Source organism: Lepidothrix coronata, unplaced genomic scaffold (genome assembly GCF_001604755.1).
Source record: "Lepidothrix coronata isolate B3197 unplaced genomic scaffold, Lepidothrix_coronata-1.0 Scaffold75, whole genome shotgun sequence".
NCBI classification, from domain to species: Eukaryota; Metazoa; Chordata; class Aves; order Passeriformes; family Pipridae; genus Lepidothrix; species Lepidothrix coronata.
In genome coordinates this window covers 7,627,694-7,641,817 of record NW_016690255.1, presented here as the reverse complement: position 1 = coordinate 7,641,817, position 14,124 = coordinate 7,627,694, and the positions used below count along the sequence as shown (strand labels likewise).

Here is a 14,124-nt window from a genome sequence, read left to right as displayed (position 1 = left end):
AGGACAGGATACCAAACTGCAGGGCAGGAAGGGAAGGCTGAAAAGAAAGATCACCTACAAAAAGCTTTTGCAACACAGAGGGAAAGCTTAGCAACCCCAGGTTTACATAACTGTTTGAACCTGTGTTTGGTTTGGGTTTGTGGGTTGGTTCGCATTTAATTTTTGTTGTTTGGTTTGGGATTTTTGCAAGAATCAGTTTTATTTTCACAGGAAGTGGGGGAGGTGTAAAAATGCACTGATAATGCAAGTCTGGACTTTATGCCAGGTTAAGTTAACAAGGAACAGGTGACACCCTCTCACAGCCTCATAGGCCTTTAATTCAACCCATCAATCCAACTGAACTAGGGGTTTCCCTGTGTTTATAGTTATGCCATCTCACACCTAGACTATTTCAGTGGAAGGCAGCTTATACAATCATCTAGTCCAATTGGCCAACCACCTCAAGGCTGACTAAAAGTTAAAGCACTTCCTGCTCCCCTTCCTGTCCTCAGAAAGCTGCAGGGACTGATGAGGTGGCTCGTCAGCCTCCTCTCCAAACTAGGCAAGCCCAAAGCCCTTAGTCGTTCATCACAGGAACATTTTACTGCATCTGAGCTCCTGCTGTCCGGGGCTGACTCAAGACATACTTTGAAACAACAAACATACTCTGCAGCATCCACAGAAGAAATGTTACACAGATACTCCTCATTCCAGGTAACAAATTAAATAATACTGGGGAGAGAAGGGGCATAATGGCTCCCTTCACTGGGAAACCAAATCCCTGTATTCAGGCCAATTTCTAAACTACAGAACTGAAAGTACTACGGTTAAGTCGTGACATAACCACCTGGGGAGAAAAAAAAAACAACCATCACTCTAATATTCACTGAAATTAGCTCTATAATAGAGTCCTGTTTTTCTATTTCAATGTCTGTTGATCACGCTATAAATTCCAAAGCATAAATTGAAGAAACTATGTCAAAATACCAGCATCATTATTGCCAGCAGTATAATTATTTAGCTATCAAGTGCATGAATAGGGAAAAAATATAAATGTTGACCATTATATGAACCACCACTAATTTTACTTCCTGCATTTCTCTCTTCTCAACCTCAACTTTATGTTCCATGTTCCTCCTTTTCCCCTTCTACATTTATTCTTCCCTAATAGTCCTACAGTGAGTGGTCCAACATAGATGCCATCTTAGATGATGTAGGACTGCTCACTCTTACACAGACATCAGTGTATGTCTGTGTGACAGGACAAAGTTGACTGGATGTCTGATGCCTTTGATTTAGCGAACTGAATGTTATGATAGTTTTTGCCTTGTGAAACCAGTTAAGTAAACCCAACTGCTAAACCCACTCTATATCAGATGTAAATACCAATGATAAAAATATGAGCAGCTGCTTACAATTTCTCTGTTTGATGTCTCCTACTAGTTCAAACAGAAAGTGAGTTCTGTGGATTTGGCTCTGCTGTGCTTGTGCATTGTAAAACTAAGCTTAGCACTACATTGGGCTTGATGTGCCTTGGTTACTGAGGCTGAACGACATTTATTATTTAAATAATTCCAGCATCTCAGCTCGTAGTCCCAGACGAGATCATTCAAATGACAGCATCCTTATAAACACAACACAAACAGGGAAGAAAAAGGTGATGAAAATAAATCAATCAGTACATGACCAGTTTGTAGTTGTAGTAAAGTACTATTACAGTTATCTTACATATTCATTTCCACTTTCAACATCAGAACACGTATCCAAGAGATAGAGGCAGTCCAGCAGAATTCTCATTCTAACAAAGCCCCTCAAGAGGATGCTTTTCTTTACCTCGCCAAAAATATGATTCACCAGTAATCTAACCACTCCTCATCTAAAATGCATAAAGGGCATACTCTGCATTATTCAATAAACCAAGTCACTTTGCTATTCCCTACACTTGGAAGGTTATTCCAAAACAGTTATCAAAAAGGCTGTTAGCTGAATATTGCCTCTTCAGCCCTCCTCTGCTTTCCACCCAGCTTTGAGCACTTGTCCAAGTACTGTAGAACCTTTTGTAAATTTTACAAATGTAAAAAACACCCCTGAACAACACAAGTGTACTGGTTTTCACTGGGATACAGTTAAAATTCTTCATAGCAGCTTATATTTTGTGCGCCTTCAACCTATTCACTGGCAGGGCAGTGGGAGGAGTGGAAAAGGCCTTGACACTGTGCAAGCACTATGTTCATGTGCTATCAACGCTAGTTTCAGCACAAATCCAAAACATTGCCCCATATAAGGTANTTTTTTAGGTGAGACCCAGCGTGCGCTGAACTGAGCCCACCCTTTAATCCTGAGGTTCATCTGCCGGGGCCGAGCAAGCTTGGACAGTGGCAGTGAGGGTCTCAGGACGTAGGTTTATTTAGAGTGACCTTCTCTTAGATGGATTGCCTTACAAGGCTGACGAGCTCCATCTGCCTGGGGGGCTGGGAATCGAACCCGGGTCGAAGCGGTGAGAGTCCTGCACCCTAAGCACTAGACCACCAGGGTAGGGTACTACAGAGAAATTTAACCCAGTCAAAATCAGTACAAATCTTGGGCTAGTTCAAATGCAGAACATCCAGATTTATTCCCACCTCAGAAAGCAGACCAGGCAACAGGGGCACATCTTACTTTTCTGCTGCAGAAAAACTATAGGTCAATTTTCTCTGCTTTTTCAAACTGGTACAAGTATGGACCAAATGCTCAGAAGGCATCTAAGCTACAAGACACCACTGAACACTAATGCAAGAGTAGAGCCTACCTACCTTCTAATCTGGTCTTACATGTTTACCCCAACATGAAAAAGCAGAGCCAAGCAAACAGGAGTTTCCATAAAAACACCCTATACCCTATACCACTGTCAGGGAGAGAAACAGCAATTGCACAATGGTGTGAAAAGCAATCACAATGCCCTTATTTCTGTCCACACGTACCAAAGTAGAGCAAAATGAATAAATGCAGTAATTTATCCAGATTAAGTTTGCAAATTTCTGTTCAAAACTCTACACCAACTATCGCCAAACACAAGGCAGCATCACATAAGAAGACAGTCAAATACTGAAACAAAATCTAATGTCTATCACTGACTTGGTGTATTAGAAAACTTCTCCCCTCTATACCTTCATTTTCCTGTCCAAACATTTGTTTGACTGTTTTTTGTAGAAGTTGTTCAGGTTTGTCTACCTGTCTTGCATCTAGTCCATACTGTGCCGTGAATATATTAACATTGCCCACTTTAAGTTCTGTTTGCTATGGCAAGGATACAACAATTACTTGCCACATAACTAACTCAGACTGTAGAGCAATCTTGCTCAGACAGTCTATGTTAGAGGTGCTTAGTCAACTGCTGCCAAGCTTGGCTGAGCCTACAACAACAAAACAGAGGTCCATTTAAAACTCAGAATCCTATAAAAACCAGTCTGTACGCCAATTTTCAACTGAGCTCATTTTTCTGTGTATCACATCTTCATAGTGTCTTTCACAAGGATTTTGATCATATTGAGTCTTTTACAGACAGGTGCACAAGATCACATCTGAAAAAATAACAGCTACTTTTCTTTCATTTAATAATGCATGAACTCTTACCATTCAGTAGCAAAGCCTACATGTATTCTTTTTGTTCATCTGTATTTGCCATGGGCTCCACGGCAGAAACACGTTCTCCCTCATTCTGGCATAGAAACTCAGTAACAAGAAGCAGCATATTCTAAAAAATAACCAATTTTTAATTCTTAAAGCCGAGCAACAGCTTTAAGAATTCAAGATTTCCAACTAATACTACAGTTCCCTCATTTTATCTTCTGCATTCCCAAAACATCCTCAAGATCTATTACACAGTGTCTATGGCAGCTGCTACAGATATATCTACTAAAATGGACTAATTTTTATTCAGCTGCAGAACAGGCTATTTACCACACTCTACATCAATTGTTATATGGACATTCAGGTTAATACAGCACTTACATGGAGAAGTGACTCATTTCTTTTCTGCTGCTCAGGCAAGTAATTTTTCTGCTTAATTTTAAGGTAAAAAGTCTTGTAAGGACAAACATTTGATATCATGATATTTTATGTCATCATCACAAACTAACAGCAGCAGGTTTTGTTCTAAATTTCTGCCCTCTATGCTATAAAAGAATAAATTCACCTTACATTCAGACTGCTGCGGAACACAAGGAGTATTCTCAGCCCTTCAATACTGTAAATACATTAACTTCTGTATCATTTTCTATAAGAAATACCACTTTGTATCTTGATGTTCTGCAAAGAGACTTTCACCTCACCAAAAGCGTGGAAGCTAAACACCTACATTTGTTCACAGTTGAACTCACTACTCTCACCCTTTCCTCCTGGATGATGTTCCAGCTCTGGTACTGCATTGACATCACAGACCAAAGAGTCAAGTCATGCTGTTTCAGCTTCATTCGCTACCACAAATTTACTGCCCTGCTTCAGTAACATTAACCAAGAGCTACTGCAATGACAGCTACACAAATATTACAAAATGTGTTTGTCACGCAGAATTCCACCACCCTGCCTGCCCAATCCAGACATCTGGTGATCACAGAACCTATCATCAATAAGTGGGAGCCAAATTTTCCAAGAGACACTTAAAATTTACTATTTCTGTTTTCTTCCTGCTGTAGTGCAAGACTGAAAATGCAAATCAGAGGCCACAACTTTTCCCTGATATTGCAAACGCTTTTGGAGAAAAACACAAGTTTGAGAGGTGTATGATTTTGTTTGAGCAAAAGTTATCACTGTAAATGATAATCTTAGATTCCAGTCTGCCTACCATATTAGCAGAAATAAGAAGCACTCTTTTCTTTCTCCCTTTATCCCCTAAATTACCCCTTCAAAACACAGAGCACTATCCACCTTGAGCCTCTTATGAATCTGGTTACCACACCTGTATGCCCAGACTTTGTTGTCTGAACAACTCCAGTTTTGGTGGGGCTGGGGCTGGGAGTGGAAGAGAAGGAGGAGGGACAAAGGAGCAAGGAAGCAGATAAGAAGGCAGAAATGCAAAGCAGCTCTGATGCAAAGCTGTCCTGCCAGCAGCAAAGCTTTACCACATTAGCCCCTGTGCAGCACTTTGATAGCAGAGCTTGCTAACACCTCAAAGCATAGACACAGCAAATCCTTCAAAATAAAGCTTCAGTACAGGCTTAAGGGGCAAGTGGGAGCAATTAGCAGACGAAAGAAAGACACAGAAATCAAAATCAGCAGCTGTTTACATAGAGAACTGATGCAAGTATGGAACAGCAAATATCAAAGACCCACTAGCCTAAATGTAACAGACTATGAGAATATTTTCATTTAGCAAAGGCCTTCACAAAAAAAGATACAGTTATCAAGCATACCAAAGGAGTTGCTTTCTCATCAAGCATCACAGGACACAAAGGATGATACAAAATTCTTTAAGCAAGGAGAACAAATGAGGCTACAGACAAGTTTGTCTCTTTCAGGCATACGCGAGCAGCACTGAAAATCCTGATTTGCTCTGAAACAAAGGAATAGTTCTATCTCATATCACTCACTAGTTATTTATTTGCACAACAGCTGAATGTACCTTCTCCCGGTTAACAATTTGACCTGCAACAAAAGCTGGTCTGGAGGAAACTGAAACAAAGAGAAGGACATCCAAGCGACCAGTTAAAACAATCAAGAGTTTATATTTTGCCTGCTGATTTCCTGTTGCGAGCATGCCATGCCCATCACCATAGTACTGAAGGCTCCTGCTGTTTAAGTCTCTGTTTTCTACCCCTTCCAAACAACTGCATACACTTAAGAATGGAATGAGGTTAGAGGGAAGTAAAAGTCAGCTAGGGCGAGCAGGAAGTTCCTCTGAGGTACTGTTTTTCTGTGTTACAAGTACATTATAGTCAGAGAAAGGTATCCCCTCTCTCTCTGCAGAGGACTGCTGCTTGTGGGATTTTTAACTGACCCCATTACTGACTGAGAATTTTGTAGCACTACAAGGAAAATCCCACTTTCATCTTCAACCAACACGTTCTCCCTGGTCCTACCACAATAGGACACATGCATTCACCGTGCTTGGGGCCATGCTCAAGTTCTGCCACAAAGAGGTATCTGGTACATGCAAAAACACCAAGTTCAAACTGTATGTGCTTTAACCTTTGACTAACCTGGGAGGAAGAGCGTTATGAAGCAAGCAGTTGAAGCTCAATTGCTCCAAAGGCTCGTGCTGGCTTTGCAATGCTGATGTGACACCATGAGTTATGATACATCAGCTAAGTGTTGTTCCCCTGTGCGGTGACTTCAACTGGTTCAATCGCAGTAACTGAAAAATACTTACTTGGGCTAAACAGTGCAGAGAAGGCAAGTTCTACAACTAGCACATCCATGATCCATAAAACATGGCTTTGCAACTTAAATCACTTTGAACTTCCTAACTGTACTTTTCCTCTCTCCACTTAAACCCCAGGCAATGTTCTTGAGACTTTGTTTGACAGCTTTCAAAACTCTCAGTAGATAAACCTCGGTGTTTCCTGAGTGCGCAGAGGCGGAAATTCTTGCACTTCTCTTACTTCTGCAACTCTCCACACTTTTCCTGTCCATGCTCAGCATAAAGCATAAAACTGGTCTATGGGAGAAGACTGAGAAAGACAGAATGCAGCGGATCCACTCTTAGAAAAAGTAAGAACAGTCACAGGGGTTCATTTCAATGCTATTTTATGTTTACATTACTTGCACAAGCAAGTATCCCTACAGACTAACAAAGCTATTTCTCCTCTAGGCTAAAGAGGAAGGAAAAGGTAGTCTGTCTTCCATTCAAATATCTGGGAACTGTTCAGGCACTATGGCAACAACACAAAAAAAATTCCCTATGCAGACTTGTTTATCAGAGAAAAACGGTGCAACACCCTTCAATATCACTCACATAGAATGTCAGTTTTATACATTAATATATTGAGCTTTTCCAGAAATTGCATTGCAGAATAATGCGCATTTATTGTACTATTTTCCTCTATTTTTTCTTTACCTTAAAAACAGTAAGAAAAACCCACCAAACCAGTATTCTCAACTCTCCCTGCAGTTGTTCTCCAGTTGCAAACGAACACCCTTCACAAATGTATTTTGATATTTTGCTCAACCTATACATTGGACAGGGTTTTCACACCTTTCTGCCAGTAAGAACCGCAGCACCCCTCCTAAACCAAGAAAAAGCCACATTAGTTTTTCTTATGCTATAAATTCTAAAGCAGAAAGAGGAGCCCTGATGTTCTTGGAACCTTCAGAGGCAGTCCTCCCTGCCTCGCTCTTCCAAAGAGGGAACTGTTACTCCAGCTCTCAAAGCCAAAGCTATCCTTTCATCCAGTTCTGCTCCTGTTACAAGGTATCTCTTGCAGCTACTACTCTTGCAATGAAAACTTCCTGCTCACACTGAGGGAAAGTCTTAGCAGCAAAAGACACACACAGGAAAGAAAGGCATTTTATCTTCAACACTCTGCGGTCTGCCACCTCCACAACAGGTCAGCAGTCAGAAATAACTGCAAACACAAAGGTTTCACTCGCTTAAGCTTAAGATTTTGAAAATTTCCAGCTTCTTCCTGACTCTTTCACTCCTTCTCCTCTCTGGCTTTTTTCCTCCAAGTAGGAGAGAAAGGGAGAAGCCTAGGAGATAAATCATGAGACAAGGGAAAAAAAAATGCTGGCAACCTCGTTTGAGGATCCCTGCCAGAGATGGAAACATGAAAAGTGATTGGTGAAAAGCACATTTCCACATCAGAGGAAAGCTGAAAGCCTAGAAAACTACCTCTTCTTCAATCCTCTGCTAGGTGTAACAGCGAAAACATGTGCAGCTGCATGAGGAGGGTTCATTAACCTATATCAAATCAAGCACAATCCTTTCCTCACATCATCATCTTCTCTCTAGCATCCTAAGAGGTTGCTCGAGAAAGAGAGACTAACCATTACCCACCTGAGACCACTAAAACCAGAATTCCATGGGGACACAGCCATCCACCTGAGTCTCCCAGCTTCTATGAGGGTCAATCACCACATTAAAAGACAAAGAAATGAACTGAAGAGTTGGGAGAATTAAAACCTGCTCTCCAGGGAAAACAGCAGACTTAACAATTATGCTTCATTACCATTAAGAAATGGTTATTAGATTCCCAAAGGAGTAGAATCTCAGTCACACCAGAGAACTGATTCAAATCACTACAGAAAGTCTGCCATTATTTTCTGTTACTACTTTTTTGCAACACAGCCAATTAAAGATTGCAGAACACTGAAATGCCAACCCAGTAACACAAAGTATCTCAGTACTCTTTCACCACAGCTAAGACTCTGATGGGACCAAAAGGTTAGTACTGCAACATGGCATTTGAACATCACGTTGGAAATTTAACTATCCTCAAAGCTGGAATTAAGTTTAAGAAGTGACATGACTTGCAGTCTACACATAACAACCAACAGCATAACAAAATTTGCTAATTCGTATTCTGTGGCAAAGGAACAAAGAAACTACAATGCAAAAGCTTCTGACATTACTATGTACAGCTGTGGGAAAGGGAAGGTGAATTTTAACACACTGAATGTGTGTTATGCCACCGTAATTCACTGCACGAGAATAAAAACTACCACACAGCATCAAGCTGTGATTGTGATTTGACACCACAGGGAAAAAGAGACTGATTTTATAAAAACAAAACAACAATAACAACAAATAAAAAAAAAACCTTTTGACTTTAGTATAATTAAAAAAAAAAACTTTAAAAATTATATTGAAATTAGCTTCCATTTGGAAAGAGAACTGTGTGCTACTCGAAGTCTAAGAGAATAATTTAATTAAAAGCAATCAACTAACACAAGCTAATGCCAGATGATTTGCTCATCACCTGGAAAAAGAACATAGCATCAATGATAAAACAGCTTTTGACAACCGCAGATGCACAAAGCATATTTTCTTCAGCTCAGCTAAATAAAGTGGTTCGCTCACAGAGAAGCCTGCTGAGAGGAAAGACTAGGAAGACCTGTCCTCCCTTTCCAATCAATGAAAAAGAACTCAATACTAAAAACAGAGCTATGTTGGATCATCGCTACTCTATTTTTAATTTTTAGAACTGTTTCATCCACTATTGAAATCCAAACAATAACATTAGATTTGCCAGTTGTAAAAACTATCTTATTGTTGAATTTTAAATCTATCATACCACTAAATCCTTATGCTAAAGAAAATAACACAGGTGTATATACATATGTATCTCTAAAAGCTCATTTATCTGTTTCAAACTAAAACTGTCTAAACTATGCCTAGGTACTAAAATTCCATCTTCTGCATTTTTAGTTAAAAGATCTGGAAACTGAGTATAGAGAAAAAGGAAACTGTCACTCACCATTTTGTAACATCATAAAAGGCAAAGCTTCAAAATCTGAATCTTACCCTACATAACCACAAGCACAGAGCACTTGCAACTATCGAAAGTCCTGATGTTGCCTGCAAATGCAGCTGTCAGTTATCAATAATAAAGATTTCTTCCAAACACAAAAGCAAAACAGTATTAAAACCAGTAATTAGATCAAGATTTCTTTGCTCTCCTGCTTTAAATCACAATTAAAGTAATGAGTTTTACAAAGCTATCTTCTTTCAGAATCTGAATTCTAATTACAGATGGCTCTATTTTTTAGAATACACACCCTGCACACATCAATGGTCAGACTGAAAGACATCAGCATCATGGTACGTTTGATTCGATCTATCTATACTGATCACTTCAATCTTCAGAAACAAGCAGGGGAGGGGGAGAACAAAACCTATCTAGGGGGAGTCAAAGTACATTTTATTTATCGGCAATAAGCCCACGTTTGCTTTTCAATCATTTTTGTTGCTTATTTTCTTCTCTGTTATATACTTAGCTTACACAGTTATACTATTCTACTTTGATTTTGTAAGCACAAAAGAAAGATTTGAACAAAAGCCAAATTCTCCCTGACTTCTTTTCACATACTGTGCAAGATTTCAGACAAAAGACCAAGGAAGCCAACAGTCCAAGTAGTGCTATGGGTAACTGTCCAGCTGACAACGAATTACTGTCTTCATTTTGCCACCTTACCACAGCCAGATGGGATAGGGAGTCTTCTTCAGGCTTCCACTTTTAATTTTTTAATTTTTACCCTACTGTCTTTAGGGTAGGGTGCTTCTTTGGTCTTTTTTTGCCTTCATGTATATCACACAAGGATTTTTGTTAGGTTTACCTTCACACAAATTAAATGCAATGGTATGTTCCTTATTTGGTGGGGTTAGAGACAACAACAAAGTTGCATTTCACAATAAAAACACTTAGGAATTAAATTTTCCTTTTATAGCCTTCTGTATGTTCACCCAGCACACATTCACTGTTCAGGTTTTGAGTTTTTTTCCTTTTACTTCAAACTCCCAAACAAGTAAAAGCCACTGGCTGAAGATGGAAGAACCAGAATTTCTCTAATTATTATCATAGCCTTTGACATCAGGAGCTACCTCTAAAGAAGCAAAATAGCAGCTAAAATAAAAGTACTGAAATGTCATTTGTCAAGCTATGCAATTACTTAAAGCAATCATCTGTGTAACGTACCATCAGGTGTAAAGTATGCATTCACTTCAGAAACAAAAAAAAAGAAAATAAAAATCAGAGCTTTCTAGTGGTTACCAAGCAACCAAGAGCAGAAAAAATATGAAGCTTTCGAAATAGAAATGCAAACCAAAGCTGAAATTAATTATTTAAAAGTCAATCCAGCTGGTTTATCAACCACTCTCTGAAAGCCTTTCTTATAAAAGCTCTTGTTTAATCTCTGACCTCTTAAACAAATAAACAAAAGGCAATATTTTTTTTTAAATAGATGCCTTCCACAGCATATATTCTGAAGGTCTTCCACTCCTTCAAAAGCAGATTTACTACTCTCTGGTGAAATCTAGCAATATTTCATTAACTTAAATATTTATCAAGTTCTCTTCAGGAAAAAGGTAAACTTTCATTTACAAGTAGCTATTAAAATAATACTCCAAATATTTTACTGTTTTATATTTCAGGTTAATTAGCATCCAATGAGTTGGCATAATAAATGAGGGGAGGCACAAATTGTACAGCTGTACAAGTTGTTAAACACCAACGTTCCAGTAAAACCACTAATTCCAGAAACCTTACAAGATAAAGATCATAAAACAGCTCTTCTTGACTCTGCATATCTAAAAAGATGCACAGACGTTTGGTTCATTAGTTTTAGCAGCAACTGTGTATTCTTGTTTGCTCAACTCCAGGACTTTCTCCCACTGCTTTACAACATAAGCAATAAAAGGTATCTCTTAAGTTACCTTAATGATTCCTTCATTAGGAGGAAACACTGAATCACACTGTAGATTCTCATTATCAAAGAGAAAAAAAAAATCAAACCAAACAATTTTGTGATTCAGAGTCAAACCTAGGCTCACTGATGAGCTACAAAGGAACACCCAATCTAGTAAAATGTCCTGAGCTACACGCCTAATCAGAGACCCAGCTTCAGATGTCCAGTCCAGATCTTTACACATGCATCCAGTCTTAAGCACTCCTGGGTTCTCCAGCACACCTCACAGGTGTTTGCTTGATATTAGATCAATTAAAAGCCCCAAAATTTACTAAAAACATGGTTCACTTTTGAAAATAGCCAATGAATTGATCATATAATTTTACATTTATCTAATTCCTCCTCCTAAATTACAGCCCCAAGACTACAGGTATGCCCACACATCTTTTTCCTTGTTTGTCCTTAACTATAGCTTAGCACACTTAATAGCAAGACCACAACAGGCAGAATAATGTACACGTGAAAGCTGCCAGCACTTTCAGTTTTCTCACAATTGCATTCTACTTCTGCAGGAATACACCTCTAAACCAGTGTTTAACTCCACTGCTTGACAGACCTGCAAATATTTGAAGTATTTACAAGAGAGGTACTGTAGGGTGGGGTTCAGGTAGAAACTGTAGCTTTCTTTCTGCCTCATTTTTTTAAATGTAATACTCAATAATCCTTCAATTGGAAACACTTTCATAATTGTGTAAAACCTGTTGCATGTGGGTACAAAATACAGTTATTTCAAATACCACTGCACAAGAAATAGTGATTTTGACGAGGTATGTACAGTCTCCATGGTCTGTATTATTTTTCTTTGGCTCACACACACCTCACAAGAACAAAATCACATAAAATTTAGAACTATAAAAGCCATTGTGTGACTGGAAGTACATCCAGACAGCAAACATTGATTCATATAGAGTCCCTGTTTTTACTCTTAAAATAACATGCATAAGTATTGAGCCATTTGCTTTTATCTACTTCCATCAAAACCTCAGTAATTTTTAATGAGGTTTTGAATTTTTAGATTTCTATGGCTCCTGCTTTCAGGATGTTCTCATCTGGACTGAGTCACATCCCCATGCATATATTTTTTTCATTTTTAAAGACAAGACCATAGCATTCAGACCACCACCGGGAACCCACAGTTTCAGAGTCACCTCTCCAATGACTACACATAATTTCTTACTTCAACTCCTGTCTTACAGTCAATTAAAACCATAAACTAAGTGGAAATTTAAGAATACATTTTTTTCTTTCTGAACAAGTCCTCTTGTAATCACAGAGACTTTTCAAGCAACTACATTATCAATCTGAATTAAAAAAAAAAAAAAGCGTTAGGGAAAGGTTCCCTCTTTGTGCAAGGCAAAGCATAATAAGAGCCTTCTATAAAAGTCAGCTGACAAAACTGAAAAAGAAAATGTAGCAGTTAAATTCTGAAAAGTTAAAATAGCTCTCCTCTAAAAATGTAAGCCATGAAACAAAAGGTCCAGCCCTGGTGAGGGGATCTCTCTGCAGACTGAGCAGCAGACAAAATACCTTCAGACAGCAACCAGGGGGTCTGCACACCCATGGCAGGCTGTGAGGCAGGCGCTTGCCTCCACCTTCATTTTCACTTTCCACCCAAAATTCATCCTGCCCTGCTTCCAAGAAGCTCCCTTGGTATTGGCATGACCAACAGACAACTTCTCACCTGAGTAACATCTCACAGTCTGCCAAGCTAAGGCTTCATACCCCTGAGTTAGAAATATTGCACCACCACAGCCACATCCTGCTCCTTGCACCCTAACATTAACTCTTTTCCACACATCTCTCCAGTGGGGTCAGGAATCACAGAATCAATTAGGTTGGAAACTCTTGAGATCATTGAGTCCAACCTACAATCGAACACCACCCTCTCACCTAGACTACGTTCGGTCTTTTCTTAAACACTTCCAGGGACAATGACTCCACCAACCTCCCTGAGCAGCCCATTCCAATGGCTAATCATCCTTTCTGTGAAGAAATTCCTCCTGGTGTCCAACCTAAACCTGCCCTGGCGCAGCTTTAGGCTATTTCCTCTTGTCCTGTCACTTGTTGCCTGGGAGAAGAGCCCGATCCCCACCTGGCTACAACCTCCTTTCAGGTATTTGTAGAGAGCGATAAGGTCACCCCTGAGCCTCCTCTTCTCCAGGCTAAACACCCCCAGCTCCCCCAGCTGCTCCTCACAGGACATGCGCTCCAGACCCTTCACCAGGAAGAGGTAGCCTGAGGACGGGGGGCGGGGGAGGGGAGGAGGAGGGATGAGGGACACAAAAAACATACACAGAGATATAAAAGGAACGAGCAAAGGAACAAGCAACCCACACGCTGCTGCAGTTGCAGCAGCCTCCTCTTCCTCCTTCTCCTCCCCGGCGGCGCCCCGCCGTGCCCGGGCCATGAGGGGACGCCGCCCCGCCGGCAGAGCCGCCCTTCCCTCCCTCCTTCCCCTCCCTCCCTCCCGCCGGGGCGGCCGCTAACGGCGCCCCCGCCCCGCCCAACGCACCCCGCGGGAGCGCCCGGCGGAGCCCCACGCGCGACCGGGACCGGGTCATGGACACAGGGGAACGCGGAGCATGGCCATGGCTTCCTCGTCCTCCTCCTCCTCCTCCCCGCCGCCGCCTCCCACAATGCACCCTGGGCGCTCCCCCGCGGAAGCCACTTCCTCGCCCGAAAGCCGCCCCGCCGCCCCCCGCCCCCCCCGCCCCCGCCCGGCGGGGGGGCGCCCGGGGGGGGGGGGGGGGGGGGGGGGGGGGGGGG

The 14,124-nt window shown here is 40.8% G+C and overlaps 1 protein-coding gene across 8 annotated transcripts in view; it reads right to left on the bottom strand.

Annotated features, from left to right (window-relative positions):
• PPP4R1 (protein phosphatase 4 regulatory subunit 1) overlaps positions 1-14,124 on the bottom strand; it is a 65,801-nt gene that overhangs the window by 51,096 nt on the left and 581 nt on the right. For 2 of the 8 annotated variants that reach the window (XM_017819545.1, XM_017819549.1), the window contains exon 1: positions 13,693-13,811. The exons of 2 other annotated variants lie outside the window; for them this stretch is intronic. In XM_017819545.1, coding sequence (XP_017675034.1) covers positions 13,693-13,765 — 73 coding nt within the window. In that variant the 5' untranslated portion in view covers positions 13,766-13,811. Of the gene's footprint in view, positions 1-13,650; positions 13,812-13,870; positions 13,952-14,124 lie in introns of those variants that run through there. 4 more of the 8 variants (XM_017819544.1, XM_017819546.1, XM_017819548.1 and 1 more) reach the window with 3 other exon arrangements.